This window comes from Paramisgurnus dabryanus, chromosome 2 (genome assembly GCF_030506205.2).
Source record: "Paramisgurnus dabryanus chromosome 2, PD_genome_1.1, whole genome shotgun sequence".
Classification (NCBI taxonomy): Eukaryota; Metazoa; Chordata; class Actinopteri; order Cypriniformes; family Cobitidae; genus Paramisgurnus; species Paramisgurnus dabryanus.
Window position 1 is genome coordinate 32081149 of NC_133338.1, and position 16869 is coordinate 32098017.

General features: G+C 37.6%; 1 protein-coding gene and 1 long non-coding RNA gene across 3 annotated transcripts in view; one reads left to right on the plus strand and one right to left on the minus strand.

Annotated features, from left to right (window-relative positions):
- LOC135749315 (uncharacterized) overlaps nt 1-11401 on the plus strand; it is a 54321-nt gene extending 42920 nt beyond the window's left edge. Inside the window, exons 2-3 of the long non-coding RNA XR_010532338.2 lie at nt 10946-11102; nt 11271-11401. This is a non-coding gene — a long non-coding RNA (uncharacterized lncRNA). The remainder of the gene's footprint in view (nt 1-10945; nt 11103-11270) is intronic.
- Nucleotides 9644-14517, minus strand: irx6a (iroquois homeobox 6a). Of its 2 annotated transcripts, XM_065267877.2 has the most exons (7): nt 14031-14517; nt 12961-13224; nt 12463-12572; nt 12039-12334; nt 11304-11912; nt 10924-11038; nt 9644-10201 (listed from the first exon to the last, which is right to left on the minus strand). In XM_065267877.2, the coding sequence occupies exons 1-6, from the start codon at nt 14094-14096 to the stop codon at nt 10929-10931; spliced, it is 1455 nt and encodes a 484-aa protein (XP_065123949.2). In that variant the 5' UTR covers nt 14097-14517; the 3' UTR covers nt 9644-10201; nt 10924-10928. The 2 variants fall into 2 exon arrangements, with proteins under 2 accessions (XP_065123949.2, XP_065123951.2); XM_065267879.2 differs by lacking the exon at nt 14031-14517 and having other exon boundaries at nt 10933-11038; nt 12961-13319.
- Nucleotides 14518-16869: the final 2352 nt, after the last annotated feature.

Below are 16869 nucleotides of genomic sequence, written 5' to 3' on the forward strand. Positions count from 1 at the left end.
AATGTGAAACTCCTATAAAAAATAAAATCTCTAACCCCGATTAATAATTTGAGTAAAATGCCACATGTTTATCTACAAACCGGGACTGTGCGATAGGTGGTCTTAGAATCAGCAAATATACAAATGTATAATACTGTACATATCATCATCAATTAAATATCATGAAAAGCTTGCCTTAAAATAACATTTTAGCTTACAAGCAAAATCTGAACCAACATTTACGTGCAGTTAATAGCGTTTTTGTAGGCATGGGTAGGAGCGTTTACGTGTTGGAAAAAGCTGGAAATGTCTGTATATCTATCTGCCCGCTAATCCAAATATGTCATGTTTACTCAAAGGAAAAGTAATATATATAATTTGGCCTCTCTCCTAGAATACAGCAGGATTTCATTGATTTTAACTGGCACCCATTGATATTTAGAATGAAAATATTTCGTTTCAGACCAAAGAGTTTCTCTATGACTCATTTTTAGTTTGATGAGAGTTTTTATAAGTGTTATGTCGTAAGAGAACTGACATGGCTGCTCTGTACGACAAATAAACTTTTAAAGTTTTGTTACATGTCAACTGCCAGGGACACATAAATATATGATGACAAATGTACAGTATACACACAAACACACCATGAACTACCAATGAACTGTGGATAACAATAAGCAGTATAAATTACAGAGGATAAAGCTACGCTAAACACATTAGACCAATGGTGGCCCTACGCAGGGGTGAATTTGAGTCCACAGAAAGACTGAAATGAATGGGATTAGCAGGTCCGTGCTAGACTACAGGTCTACCTGGGTCTCTGTCACTCCTGTGGGCTGTTGCCAGAGCTGTCAATGTAAGTGAAACTCCATGTTGTGCCTGGAGAGATTGGTCTCTAGAGGTCAGTGCAGTTCCACTAGTGACAGCTGCACTCACAGTCCTGCTGTAGAGCCAACATGGCCGCCCGCACGCCAAATGACTGGGGAGGGAGGGCAAAATAATTAAAGCAAGGATCAAATATGTTTCCATGACAAGCAGTCACATTCACACACGGACAGACAGATACACAAACACGCAGAGGAGTACAGCTCTCTAGGGTCTCTGACCTTGTCTGTAACATTGGTGTGTGTGATGGTGTAGAGCTCATGAATGAATGTAAATGAAGGACTGCCCTGTGCTTCATTCAAAGCTCTGTAATTGTTTGGCTGTATAATGCATACTTATATAATTGATGTAATGGGTTAACATATGCCAATTTTTTGACATATACAGTGGTGTGCAAAAGTCTAGGCCACTTTGCCACAATTAGATTAGTTGTTTTTGCAATCTTATAGTGATCATATATAATTGTTTCTCAGTCTCTTTAATAGAATACATCCAGAAAATACAGGAAATGTGTATGTAGTATTAAAAACTGTATAAAAATGTAAACTGATGTGTCAAGTTTTTAGGGTAAACTCCCTTCCACTAAACACAGACGACGCCTAAAGAAGACATTTATTTTTTGTACATATTTCCTGTATTTTCTGTTTGTATCTTAATAAAATAGATTGAAAAATAAATATGGATGGACATTAAAACTTCTAAAACAACAAGTCTGGTGGTGGTGGCCTAAGACTTTTGCACAGTACTGTATATATTTTTAATGATTATTTTAACTTTGCATCTTGCACTCTCTTAAGTTAAGGTTCCCAAAAAATGTGTTGGTCTTTATGCCCCCATAAAGAACCTTTAACATCCTTTTCTGTTGCATAAAAGGGTTTTGTAGTGAGAAAAATGGTTACAAGGTAAAAAAATAAATGTTGACTTTAAAGGTTCTTACTGTAGGAGAACGAAATTTCGTTAATGTTTGGCATCACTGCAAACCCTTTTATTTTTAAAAGTGTAATTGGCAATATTGAACTATAGTGCAGTTTAAATTTAACCCTATGGTATAGTACTGTGTGGTAAGTGGATTTTTCAGGCACCTGTATTTGATTGAAGACAAATTCTGAGGAATTCGCTCTTCCACTCTTCTGTTTCCGTCTTGCTTTTAGGCAGCACCTTTTTATCTGCTTCTGAAGTACAAGTAGAGATCAGAGCAAATGCACCGAGCGCTGCTTTAGCGTAATGTCATTATGTCCAGTTAGTTTTAAAAAGCCCCTTTTCATAAACATTTACAATGTGGGGCACAAAGGGAGCTGCTGTTCCGCCTGCTCTGTTTGTATTGTGGTTGTGGTCACGTTGGGGTTCAGCTGACTTGTGTACAGAAAACGAGTGGCAGAAACGTGGCCTGCTCTGCCGAGTTTTAAAATTAGTAACAAATTTAATATGTTCTGTGCTCGCATCCCCTTCCACAGAGATTGCGAAAATGCGTTTCGAGTTTGTTTCGTCGGACGACCGCAAAGAGGCAGAATCGGAGGGAAATGCATAACAGATGCGAGAAGCATCAGGAGAAGAGAGGGGACCGGCTAGATTTCAGGACCACCAAACATGCGGTGCGTACAAATGATCTGAACAGTTCCCACTCTACCATTCTCAAACCGTTAGTGTGACGTAAATGACAGAACCATGCTCCTGTTAATGACATAATAGTGATTTATTGCTCTCATTTTGAGGATTGCTATCCCCATAACTCCTAATACAGAGGAAAGTATGTATTTTGGATAATGCACCCCTGCCATAAGGGCTCATGGGCAGTTAAAGCATGGGAAGGAACATATTACTGTCATAAATCTACATCTCTAACCTGCTGTAAGAAGACGTGGAGATATTAGAATCAAGAATGACTGGAAATTAGAAAAATGAAAAGGAGGAAGTAGAGTTGACACATTGATATCAGGCCACTAACTTTTATTTTAAAGCTTTTACGTGTTATGTTAATGGTGCTCGGATTGTATTAGCTCATTTTTACATTGTGCTCGGCTTTCCTGGCTTGCCGTTTGCTTGAATTGTTTCTGTGTCTGACAGTTGTGTGTCCCTCTGCCTCTTGATCATCAGTTTCAGCAAATAAAATGTACTTAACCATGTTAAATCATTCCCCGCCAGACTTGTTTTTATTTGCCCGCCAGAATTTTTGTGATTTACACAAAATGCCTTCCAGGAAAAATTTCTTCTATAAATATATACAAATACAAATATATCAAATGAAAGAACAGACCCTTTGCTTTATAACAAACAAACAAATAAACAAACAAACGGGGGGGGGACTTTCATCCTATCTTAATTTGTTTTCTTTTTATAACCTTTTAAATTTGCTGAAATTTCTTGTAAAAAGCTTAAATAATTGCATTTTTGTAAAGGACTTTTGTTAGAGATCAGATTTAGAACGATGATCAAAACATACACGCAGTTTTCTGTTGTTAAATTAGTACTTCAGTTTTTTTATCATTTGGATAAGAGCACCACCTAGTGGATAATAGCTAAATTATAGATTACCGTAAAAACTCGCCAGGGAAGCGTCATTGGCAGGGCAGCCCAGTCACACGAAATTATGTATATAGAGTTACGTAATTTTTTATTTCTTTTTTGTGATAGTGTTACGAATTTTCGCATTTTTTCGCTACGGTTTAGGGTTAGATTTACATAAAATAACATCCTTACCCAAACCCAACTTTAACCCTAACGCCAGGCGTCAATGTTTTCACATTAAGAAAATTTAAAAAATAAATCAGAAAATATTGTATAAACCAATACTTAACGTGACATCCTAACGCAAACACCAAATCTAACCCTAAACCGAAGCGAAATGGTTTGAAAAAAGGAAAAAGCAGTTGAGTAACCAATACGTGACAATGACACATTAACAGAAATTTGTGATACGATCACGAAAAAAAAAGCGGAAATTCGTGACAGTATCACGAAAAAGAATAAAAAAATTATGTGACTATACAGTAGGTACAGGGAAGCATTTGAGATAACTCATCAACAGCAGGGAAAAGGTTAAATGTTTAATGCTGTTTTTATAGTTCTAGTCATAGTTGTCTGCTCTGAGTGGATGGCATGATTATGTTACTGTATATGGCATGGTTATTATTGGCTGAGCGCGACAGAACGTTTTTTTACAGATCTCATAAATTCACACTATATTCTGTCTCAAAATTGTCATTATCGTCTTCCAGTGGCTTTCCAGTAGACTGCTGCCCATTGAAGGCACATCTCATAAGTTTTTACCATTGCAGTAATAACTTTAACCAGTAGAGGGAGGCCACTCATTTATTTCCTTCATTTTCTGAGAAACGGCAACCTTGGCTGATAACCCCTCATTATGAGTGATCCTGAAGAAATGTGTCACTTATTATTTTTAGCCAGCCACATGAAGGCTCAGGGATTTTCTTGAAGTATCATTCATAATGTAAAGATAAGCGTGTTCCAATTTCTCTCGAACAGCTCATGGGAGCTGATTATATGTGACTTCACATCAGGTCGTAAATATTTGTCAGCCCACCTTTGAAACAGGCAAGCTGTGGCACTGTCAGCCCTCCCACATGAAAGGGTGAATGGAAACGTTTAGGGTTGGGAGCCGAATCAGTCATAGCTGGAATGAGATGGCCAATAAAATGCATAATTATGATGCTCTGTCATTGGCCACAGCCCAGAGGGCTTTTTAACTGGGCAAAAAAATCCCACACGTGCATAATGGGCCTTTTTTATGGAAGTCTAGTCTAAAAAAGTGGGCTGTGACAATGTGTGGTCTGCATTCAATGCCCAAGGCTGCTGGAATATGCTGTTTACCTAGCTAGAACAGTATGAGGGCGTGTTGTAACGGCCCCTTTTGATTACACCGTGTTCTGGAGCACATGGTTCTAGCATAGTGCCAGCCAACAATGGTTACCCTTCAATCTTACCCGCCTCTTTTGGAGTTCCTCGCAGGTTGTCTCTCTCTCTTTGTGTCAGGCTGCAAATAATTGTCATGAGTTTATGGTTTTCAGAGGTTTTCTAGAAATGAGGGTGTCAGGAACTGTTTTATAACTTCACAAACTAGTACCTTTACAGTGAGACAGACTGAATTGCATTACTGAAAATATCTTTAACAATAGAACAGATTTGCGTTCTTTCTCAGTCTCATCCTAATAAAACTTGATGGATGGTAAAGGTAGACATAGATTCTCTGCTGTCAGAATAATTTGTGTTCGACTGCCTAGCACGAAATTTAATGTAACAGAAGAGCAGCAGACCCCTAGCAGTTAAAATAGGCATGTACTGTAAAACCATAAGACAGACCTGCTGTGAACTACCTCAAAGATTAAAGTGAATTAAACCTGATTTACTTTCTAAAAGGCTCATCTCTGTTAAATGTTGTTGTTTCTCATTTAAACATCATAGTTACAATGGTGGAATTTTGGCAAGGCGATGTTTCACATTTAAAGGTGTGGTTTGAGGTATTGTGGATAGTTGTATGCATGCTGCAAAGTTATTTTCCAAAGAATGGCCATAGGGGTAAAAGCCATCATTCTGTAAATATAAACCATGAATTTAGTTAATTATAGTTGGGAGGTTGCAATGAAGGAGCAGCTTCTTTTCTGTCTGTTATCACCTAGCAGCATAATATGCACAAGTATAGTAAATAAAATACAAGTAAGATATTTCATAGCGAATATTTCTTAATGATGAGAGTTTGTAATTCCAATCTTTATTTTTACTTAAACCTAACCTGTGTTTTAAATAAAATAAATTGCCCCTAAAAAAGTCAGATGTTCATCATCAGTGGACGTTGCCAAATAATACTTAGGCCCATGTGGCCATTGAACCAGTGCAATTGTGTCAGTTTTAAGGGTAATTCATACTATAATTCAATTTGTTTATACCTGCATTGGGTTTTGTGTTACAACATCGTTGAAACTGTGTAGCTAAAGCTGGTAGAGCATTGCGTTTGCAGCACAAAAGGTCATGGGTTCGAACCCAGGGAATGCACATACTGATATAAAAATGTATAGCTTGTATTGCACTGTAAGTTGCTTTGAATAAAAGTGTCTGGCTAATGCATACATATATATTAATATGAATTGTATATGATTTTAAGCAATAAACAGAAATGTGTTGCCATACTCCTTTTTCTCATCTTCGTTTTACTTTGTGCTAATCATTTTATTTTGACTATTTGATGAATATTTTATCTGTTGTCCCATTCCTGATCATGCATAAATTCAAGATTATTAGTTACTTTAAATTTAGGCTGAACCCTATAGTTCAGGTCAGACAGGTCACTCAGAGTGCACTGGGAGTAGCGAGGTACGAAAGTACAGCACCGTCCGCCTGCAAGACGCACAAAGCCAGCTTTTCATCAAGCACTTCGGCCACCTATAGGAAACCGTAATTATCTTTGACAAAACTCATTAGCAAGGACCTTGTAGCAACATCGGCTACCAGGAATTCCATGAGGAGAAACATGAACAGAAACAAAGCCCTGCACACATTTCATTGCGCCCTTTGACAAAATGTAATGAAGTGTGTTCATTGTCCCCCTCATCAACATTTGAACCCTGAGCCATCATTGCCGAGACCGTCTCTCAGATGCCCTCTGTGGCACTGTGTGGGACACATCAAATGGCACCTTCACTTTACCTCTTTTGTCTGCTTTTGGGCAAATTGTTGTTAGGGATGTTGTTGTTGTTATGGGCCTTATTAGTATGAATTGGCCATTGCTGTCCTGTCAGAACCAGTTAGCTGTTTTTACATTATAACTCTGTGAGCATACTGAGGTCGGAGAGAACCCCCTCATAGCCTAATTTTCAATAGTTAACCCTCCTCTGACCTTTGGCACAATAATTGAGGGTTTGTCAATTGTGGTCCACTTCCTCACAGTCCAGCGGAGAATGATATACTGTTATTGTTCATTACCCTCATTTACAAAAATGTTATTCTGCAAAATGCAGTCGCCAAGACTCATTCATAGATTTATATTTATGTCTATATAATCCATTCAACTGATTGCATCTTGCCCACGAGTCATTTAAAGGTCATAATATATACAAATACTGTACCTTCAAGCTTATGAATAAATGTGTGGCCGACTAAACAGCAGAAGATTTTTTTGTTTTCGTTATCCATCCTCTTTTTTTTTAAACAGTTATAGTAAAGCAGCGTTGTTTTACAAGGCTAACCTGATACTTGGCAAAGTTTAAAGGCTTATTGTAAATTTGCAGTTTATGAGATATTGATTAAATGATAACAACAGCTGAGTCCTACTAGTAAGTCCCATAATAACAAATGTCAGTCCCTTGAATACCTTTATAAAAACAGCTGCAGATTAGCCTACTAATGGCTTTGAATTTATTCTGCTGTGCTGGGAAACACAGTCAAACCTAGCTGAACAATACAAAGCTTTCTGTTATATCACAATGCAGTGTACAGCGTTATTGATTATAAGGGAAGCTTGATCGTTTCGTCGTCCGCTTCCAGTGTAGACGATGTTTGAGCGACAGGACTGGAAAAGAGCTTAACTACAGAAGAAAGGCTGTCTAGGGTGGGTTGACTGCACACTTAACGATCAGAGCTGTGTTCGGTCATTACACTCGACTTATTCACAAACCCTCACATACGTGCTCATTCTCGAAGGTTCAGGTTATCTGTTTAGCTTCATGCAAAAGCCTTATTGAAAATGACCTTTGATGGCATAGTATTGCAGATTTCTTGTTTATCCATCATCCGGGGATGTTTATTTCTTGCGTCTTTATTACTGGAGATTAGTGAAAATCTGTTTTGGATTAGGCCTCTATCACTACAGCAGGCCATAATTAAGCATAGCGAGATGATTTGACTATGTGACACTGCCTTGTTTTAATATCCATCCATCCATCCATCCATCCATCCTTCTGTCTTTGCTTATATTAATATAATTCTGAGTTTAATTCCAATGAAACTACAAATACTATAAATACTTTGTGTATTTAGCAAATTTGTCAGTAGACAGGACCAGTATTATAATGCATCCAGTTGACCCTGCATAATACATGCCATGTGTCCCCATGCACCTATCCATTAGACTAATGCACAGTATCAACTACACGCAGCAAGGATGTCTTTGAAGAGAACACATTGTAGGGCAATATGACATTTCCAAAGTCCCCTTGCTAACTCAAAAGCACATCTTAGACTTTTTCCACCCTTGTTGGTCTAGATTTAATATGGTGTAAACTTGTTGTAAGACAGGCTCTTAATTGATCTATTAGTTGCAGCGTGAGCCTGATGCTGTGTGGCAGAAATCCATGCTATTATTGCTGGTTCCCTCAGGTATAGCGCTACCGCACTAATCCCATTGCACATGCATCATTACCTTCAATAATGTTTGGCAGCTCTTCTTTACAGCTCCCATTTTAATTACCTTTGCTTTAAATATTTAACACAAGGCAAACGTCTTTATGTGGCCCTCGTACAAGCTATGTGGCACTTGTCAATACTAAATCGGTTTTCTAGCCGTATAGTATGTTATATACAGGTAACGACAGTATAATTGCAAAATGTTTGAACACAGATGGGTCTGATGAAGAAAAACGGACCCCTGTCATTTATACTGCCAGTACTCAGCAGTCTTCTGAAGTTATTTTTCATGCCAGTTTCTTTCTTTTTAATCAAAACAGTATACAGAATATGATTTTGAGGGATTATATTTAGGGAGATTTGTAGAAATAGATCTCGCCTGTTGGACAGATTGCTTGGCAGTGCAGATCCCGAGGGATAATCCATATGATAGTCAGTTGACCTTTAATAAAACAAAAATATTGGAGGCATATAAGAGGCGAAGCATGCCACCTGCATCTTATCTTTTTCCTCAGTAACAAAACTATCAAATAGCTACCAAACGAGCTAAAAATTGAATTCATTAAAATACATACTGTTATGTCATAGCGGTATTTTGACGTCTTAGACTCAGTAATATTAAGAATAATATTATTATATTACAATAATAATAATAAATACTTTATTAATTTTGCCATAAAGAAATATATTATAGATGTTATTTGTTTTTGAGTCTTTTATGAATCAACTCTTATTACGGGTTTAAAAGTTAAGCCCTATTATTTATCCCGATATAATAATCACGTTTGTCTATTATTTCAAATGAGAATTTCTGCGCCGCAAACAACTCGCATAGCCACCACCCCCTTTTTCAGCTCGCCCACAAATTGACCACAGCTTTTTGAATAGACCTAATACAATCCTAATGCTCTTATTACATGCCTTAATCTTTCAATCCGTCCTTAAATAATGTCTATCTTTCTGCGACTTATTTTACGGGCCCTGACCAATAGGTCATTCGTTAAGTATAGTTTTAAACTGTCGGAAAAACAGTAAAGTGTTTTTGTCTTTCTTCTGAACATGTCTTGCTTTTTCTAAGCGTGTTTAATCGGGTATGATCAACTTATAACACTTGATGCGCGTTTCAGTGCGTTCTCTCGCGTGGCCGTGTTAACATTCTTGGAGCTGGATGATGATGATGCACCCGCTCGAGCGCATTGGAGACCAAGCTGCATTCATAACCAGTCCTTGTATGACTTTGAGCCTGAACAGTCAGAGTGTTGATGCAGATATACCGATTAAATAATGACAATTATAACTTTCTTCACATCCTTGTCTGAATTATGAACTTTCAACTATGACCTAGATCTGAGTCATGAGGATCATCTTTAAGATTAAAGCTGGTTGATGAAGCAATAAAATAAGAAATAATTACACAAGACAGGAATCAGTTCGTATAAAATATTTTATAAATGACAACACAACATTTATAAACAGTTTCTTGATATAAACAACTCCTCAGGAGCACAGTATCTCATCTCATTTATTGTTGAGTAAACAAAAGTAAAAATGACTGACTGTAACACCAGCTTTCGAAAACATAAATCACAGAACATTAAACACACAACCACAAAGAAATAAACATAACAACACAATCTTGAGATGACATATGGTAACAAATAAATAAAGCAAACAAACAGCCAGACAATAAATAGATAAATAGGATTACTAAACTACGATTGCCAGTGCAAACATAAGAAATCACAGACAATTAATTCTCATACGTACACCAAACATTGCATAAAGTTATTGACACCATCAAATCATATTGTGCAAAGTTATGGCTGCATCCAGTTTTCACAGTTCCAGAATGTACTGGCGCATTTACTCAACTTGTGCTACAGTTTCAAGTGTCTGCTGCCATCAGCTTATAATTTTCCTCCGTTCCATAGTGCATAATGTTGATCATAAAAATGTCCCCGTGTTTATTGGCATATTCACAGTCCTAATTAAGAAGAAGAAGGGAAATGTAAAGGATGAGCCAATTTTGTGAAAGTTAGGGTATTGGTGCAACTGGGTTGATTGGTAAAATGTATTAAAAGATATTAGATGATTTCTGTAACAGTTGCACACACAGGGTTTGCTCCATTTCTTCAAATTACACACATACACATAAATGCTAAGTATTTATTTGTTGTTGTACAGTTGCTGAGACTGTCAGTTCAAACTGATGAATGTTCATGTAAAACACTCTAGCTGAGCACTGCACAGCACAAATGTTTACTGTTATCAGATACACTTTACTAGAGTACTGTATGTAATGGCATTACACAGTTTTCACTTGAATCTATGCAGACTCTGGGGCGATGGATTGTATGTAATTCTAGATGATTGGATTTCATAAACAACAGTTTACATGTCTATACATTTAAAAAAAATCCTGGGCTATTTTCAACCCAGCCTTGGGTCAAAAAAGAGATGAATCCAACTCGTTAAGATGCAATTTCGTCTATGCTGCTGGGTTGTTCCAACCCAAAATGCTGGGTTGTTTTAACCCATGTTTGGGTCAAATATTTAAAAAAATTCTGGGTTACAGCTGGGTTTGTTCCTTTTTGACACCGCACTGGGTTAAAAATTTGTGTATTTAGACAGGTAAGTTCAACTTTAAAATCATGTATTAAGTTGAATCACTTGTTAATGTGTATATTGTACGTTACTGAATCTCACCTGTCTCACCTCTTCATTACAGGTCTGAATGCAGTAATTTTAGTATCCTGGAGTGCTGGACATGTATTATTGGGCTCAGTGTGTTCTGTTTCTGTCTTTCCTGTGCTGGAGAACTCTGCAGTAAACACACAAAAACGCATTTGCATTGGCAGTCACCTACACTGACTGTACACACACAGGTAACAGCAATTTAAATTTTAAATATACAAATTTAGCAGGAACATAACATGTATATGATTGTCACCACTGACTATGGCTTGAATGATTAGCTATGATGTTTTCACAATTATCAACAGTTGGAGTTCACTGTATCAATGAATATAATGCTTTCTTTTTGTTTTCCACAGTTTTACAATTAACAGTAAACAAAGATTCTGTACCTTCCATTGAGGAGTACTGGCAGGATTCAGACAGTACTGGATAGGATGAAGAGTGTATCTGAAGGTTCTTGTAGCTCCCAATCGTGTATGCTTTATGTATCCCCTGCAGTCCTTCCTGGTAAAGATTTTCAGTATTGCTCAAGTTCGTAGGGTTTTGAAGCTCCCCACACTGCCCTCCTCCAACTGTGTGCAACCTGACTGCCTGCATCTGACAGTCTCCAGGCCCAATCCGTACATCTCCTTGCTGTGCGGCTAATACAACCCCTGCGGCAGCTGTGCGTGCCAGCGACCAGATCCGGGGCTTTTCCGATGTCTCAAAATGAGAGAGTGCCACAGTGCTTATGGAACTGGACTGAGGTGAGGACTGCTGTGGTTTGGAGCCGAGCGGATCCAGATAGTCCGAGTTCAGAGGTCCCAAATTCTTCAGGCCACAGGGAAAGGATGAGAAGTTCAGCTCAGGGTTACAGTCTCTCTTTGGTGGGGAGGAAGTTGCAAGGTCATCCTGACCCGATTTCTCACAGTCACTGTCCAGCTTGTCACATTCCTCGTCCTCAATGTCATCCAGGTCGCTGAACTGCAGGTCTTGCTCATCCTTACTCTCTTTGGAGTCTATGCAAGAGCAGTGAAAGGTACTGAGATTACACAAAAGTGAAATTCACAAGGTTGCTTTTAAACAACAACGAAACATGTTTTATTTACAGAATGTTAATATTACATATGAAAAGTATGAGGTACCTTTGGTAATGCTGTCTGGGTCAGTCTTAATGAGGTCTTCTTTTCTGTCATCACCTGCTTTGTTTTTGGGGGACCAGGTCATCTTATTTTCTTTCTTTAGTCTCCTTCTTGCATTGGCAAACCAGGTGGACACTTGTGTGAGAGTCATTTTAGTGATGATGGCCAGCATGATTTTTTCACCCTTTGTCGGGTAAGGGTTTTTCCGGTGTTCATAAAGCCACGTTTTAAGAGTGCTTGTTGTCTCGCGTGTAGCATTCTTTCTCCGTGTTGACCCATTAAAATCAACAGTCCCATATCTGAGTCAAAACAAACGCAGCATTTTGATTTTTAGCATTTTATGTTATTATATAAAAAATTATTTATAGACAGTTAATAATTACAGTAAATCGATATAAAATATATATATATATAACTTAAAACTCACCTATCATACTGGTATTGTCCCAGTGAGTGGTCATATGGATAGTAGGCAGCAGGTTGGGTTATAGTACCATGAAGACTCCCTGACCCCTCTTTGATTTCATATTGTGGGTTCTATAGGTAAAGTAAAAATACTTTTAACATGTGACAGCTGTACCACACATTACTGTAATTTGTTGTGGTCCTGTACTAATTAACTTTAAAAAAGACATGCATTATTTACACTTTAAATTATAATTTTAAACACGTTGCTTGTATACTTAAGAAAAAAAATCTGGGATATTATCTTCCCCATTAATCTAAGGAGGCCCTATTAAATCAAGCAGGTGATGTGCAGTGTCTCTTAATTCTCTGTTTATTTCTTCTGATTACTCAAAGTTATTTTGCTGGACAGCTTGATCCTCTTAGCAACCCAAAATAATCGATAACAAGCCGTGACTTGAATGAGTCAATCGATTGAACAGAGGACCTGCGCTATATCTGATGAGAGTGCTTCACATACCAGGCTGGAGTAGATGGCGGAGGGGTCGGCACTGTACGGAAAGTAGTTGGCGTAGCTTTGACCGGCTGCGGCCGCCGCTGCTGCGTAAGGAGACCCGTACATCCCGAGGGCAGCGTTGAGCTCCGACCGTGTGCTCGCCAGCAGCCGGTTCTCATAGGAGGGACAGCAGAATGAAGCTGCGCTCTGAGGCGCGCTCGGTCCTTCTGTCACCGACCTGGAAATCGAATCGCAGCAAGTCGTACTGGTGTTTGCCGACACGAAAAACTGCATGAAGAAAATTGTAAGATAGATGTGTCATTTCATGTTTGCGTTACAGGTTTCCGTAGTTTACTTACTAAAATAAAAAATTAAGGTAAGCTTCAATAAAATTTATTTGTTAAACGAAAACATTTGAAATTATACTAGATACTTTTATTCTTATTCATTATTTTTATTAAACATATAAGAAACTTATATTTTTAAATGTAGTATATGAGTTAATTTATTAAAGCTAAAATAATTACAATATTTCAATTTAAGCAGTTACATTTTGAACCTTATTTCTTCATTTATGAGTTCATTTATTGTGTGTAAAACAGTTTAGTTGCTTAATTTGTGTTAAGTAAAACTTTTTAAGTTTTACTGTGACATAAAGAAGTTAAAAAGCGCAGCATACTTTCACTCTGTAATGATTACTTCTTTATAAATTAAATCTATAAATGTTAGAACTCATGCTGTCAAAATCGCCTTTATCTGAAAATGTATAATTAGTTTATACACAGAGACTCAAAAGGCTACCGGCAAAGGGAGGAGTCTGGCTCTCACTCTAAACAATTACATGGTAAAGGTAATTTACAGGTTTACAACAACACGTGAGGTCATTTATAATTAAAATTACCCATTACTATAAATATTGACAAACACAAGGTACAGCGTAACTTTACTTCAGCATTTGAGTGCAGGAAAATCTGCTTCTACCTGTGTTAGACACCTATACTGATATCCAGAAATGACAACAGCTTGTGAAAAACGCACTATAACGTCAAATCTCATGAAGCTTCTACATACGAAAAAGATATTTGCATGCTTACCTGAGAAGTTGCATTGTAAGGATATCCAAACTGCGAGAAAGACATTGCTGCTTCTTTTGTTACCATAAGCAATATTCTTCTCCTGCTGATCGATTGAAACCAAATCTACTTTAAATCCACAGTCTTACACACATTTCCACACTCGGCCTTTCGCTCAATAATAGATGACTGCACTTAACTGGCAAGCACTGAGGATGTTTACGCCAGCCCTGGTTTTATATGTATATATAATCTCCTTAGTGAAATAAGAAATTAGAGTTAAGCTTCATCAACTACAAAAATATTGTTGTTAAACAGCTGTAGAAAGCTTAAAGGATAACGTAGGACTTGCAAGATATGAACTTGTGGTTGTGCTATTATTTGTGCCTCTATAGTTCTTTAGAATTCATCCGTGCACGGGTAACGGTGTGTGACGTCATTCTAATCCCGGGACAGCTCAGATAGAATGATGTCTTTGCCAATCACGTCATGCTTCGCGCTTTTCTTGAGGTGTGTTTTGCACACCCTGTCCCCTCTGTTTTTCCCCCCTTTCATTTTTCTTTTTTAAACATTAGAGACTTTAAGCAAATAAGAAACACTTGTCTTGGTATCCCCAGAAATTATAAAATAGATGCAATTGAATAAAATAGATAAAGCCTAGCCTAATCTTTAAAAAAAAAATTATTCTGATAGTAAATATATGCACTTCAAATTAATTTAACACGCATTTAGGCGTATCTTTAAAAATTCTATTTTGGGGCAAATAATGTTTTTATCAAAACAGCTGTTGGTTCTGATTCCGTCCTCAATAATACCTATTTTACTACACATTAACACGTATTTAAATATAATAATTTGCACACGTTTAGGAAAAAATAAATTATCAAGCTTCAATCAAAATAAAATGTTTTATAGTATTCATAAATAAGTTTATGTTATTAATTACTCATTCCTATATTTTATTTCATTTTTTTACATGCAGGACCCTTTGTCGATCAGAGGTCCGACCTGATGTTAATTGCGATGATGTTTCCATCTCTCTCTATTAGAGAGAGGGCCAGTCCCTCACATCTCCGGCAGGTCAACACAAAACTGATTGATGCGTATCTCGGGACCTATGCGACCATTACGAGAAATGCGTAATTGCGTCAATTAACAAATGGATATGGCCTTGTTTAACCAGCGAGTTACACCGTGAAAATATGCCTTTGAGGTGAAATTAGACGATCCGAGAGAGAGAGAGAGAGAGAGAAGAGAGAGAGAGAGAGAGGAGAAATTAGCGGAATCTCTCAAGTCTAATTATACGGCAGCAGTGGGAGGCGAAGGGAACAGCATTCTAATTGAAGTATGCGCACTTGAAAGGGACGGTAGAAATAAGACTCCCTCGCGCAGAATGAAGTCTGGATAAAGGGTAATACATGCAGTTTTATTAAATGTTGTCGGCAGTATAATTGGAAGACTACCCCTCTCTGTCTCTCTCTTTCTCTACAGAGTGTGACTATCTCCTCTCTCGTCGCTTTTACTGTTACTGCCCGAAAGGGATGAGAACTTTGTCAGTGATGATCTCTTTGCGATTACAAGTTCACTCTTTGAGAGGCGCCAGAGAGCCGCAATTTGTGTGCAAGTGCATGGCGGGTATAATGACAGGAGTATGTACCCATCAATACTTTGACACGTTTAGTCCAAGTAGTTAACACAATCTCTTCATGTTTTGTCCAACACGTGCAAACAGAAAATTACAAGAGGGATGCACATATTAACAAATGGTTTTGGTTCTTACACTCTCAGAATTAAAGTGTGAGAAGATACAAATGTTGTCACCGGGAAGGTACTTTTTCAAAAAGTACACTTTTGAACCAAAAAGGTGCACATTGGTACATCAAAGGTACTTTTTTAAAAGTACCATCCCAGTGACAACTATTGTACCTTTTTTCTGAGAGTGCACAGCAAAATCACCAGTGTTAAAAGTACACTATATGAGTACAACCAGACCTGGTTAATACAAATATTTAATTAAATTGCATTTATATAGCACTTTTCACAATTGTTTAATTGTTCCAAAGCAGCTTTATACATTAATAAAAACAAGAGAAAGCACAGAAAAATCAGTGGACACAAAAAAGTACAGCGGCTCATATTAAACCGTACTAGTGAGAAGTAATGTTACGTATAGAAGAAAGTTTTACATTAAGCTAATGCCAGCTGACTCCCAAGAGGATGAAAAACTGTTAAAATACTTTCGGTTAATAATCAAATAGGAAAATAGTAACAGAATTTAGGCTACGTACACCAAATCTTTGGGGTTTAGGCATTTTACAAAAAAACATTAAGATGGTTACTACAAAAGACAAACGCTCTAATATAAAGCATGCCACAAAGTTCTCGGCTTACATGTGAGAGTTTGTAAGAGGAACCAGTTTTGAGAAAGGTCAGAATCTCATATGTGATGGTTCACTGTAGTTTTTCTAAAGCATTGTGCAAGGGCACACATGATAGCCCAAGTGCATATGGGCACCCTCATCCATAATGCATAAGCAGAAGCGCGTAGTGATCAGTACTGATGGGTGGGGGGAGTAGAAGTTAAATCAGCTTTAACTGAAGAGGTAGATCACACTGACCAGTCCTCCACCACACAGATCACTTTTCATCGCATAGTGCTTTTAGGGTCTTAAGTTCTGATACAAACACATCCATACTTGAAAATAAATTTGGTCTGCATTTTTCTGTATGTAATAACATGGCTCGCTAACTGTATATAGATCTTGTAAGAGATTTTCCAAACTTTGAATAGCATTCTCAGGCAATGTGAACGGTCCCTTCATTTACCTTCATGAGGGGTGTATGTGTGTGTCTGGGCCTC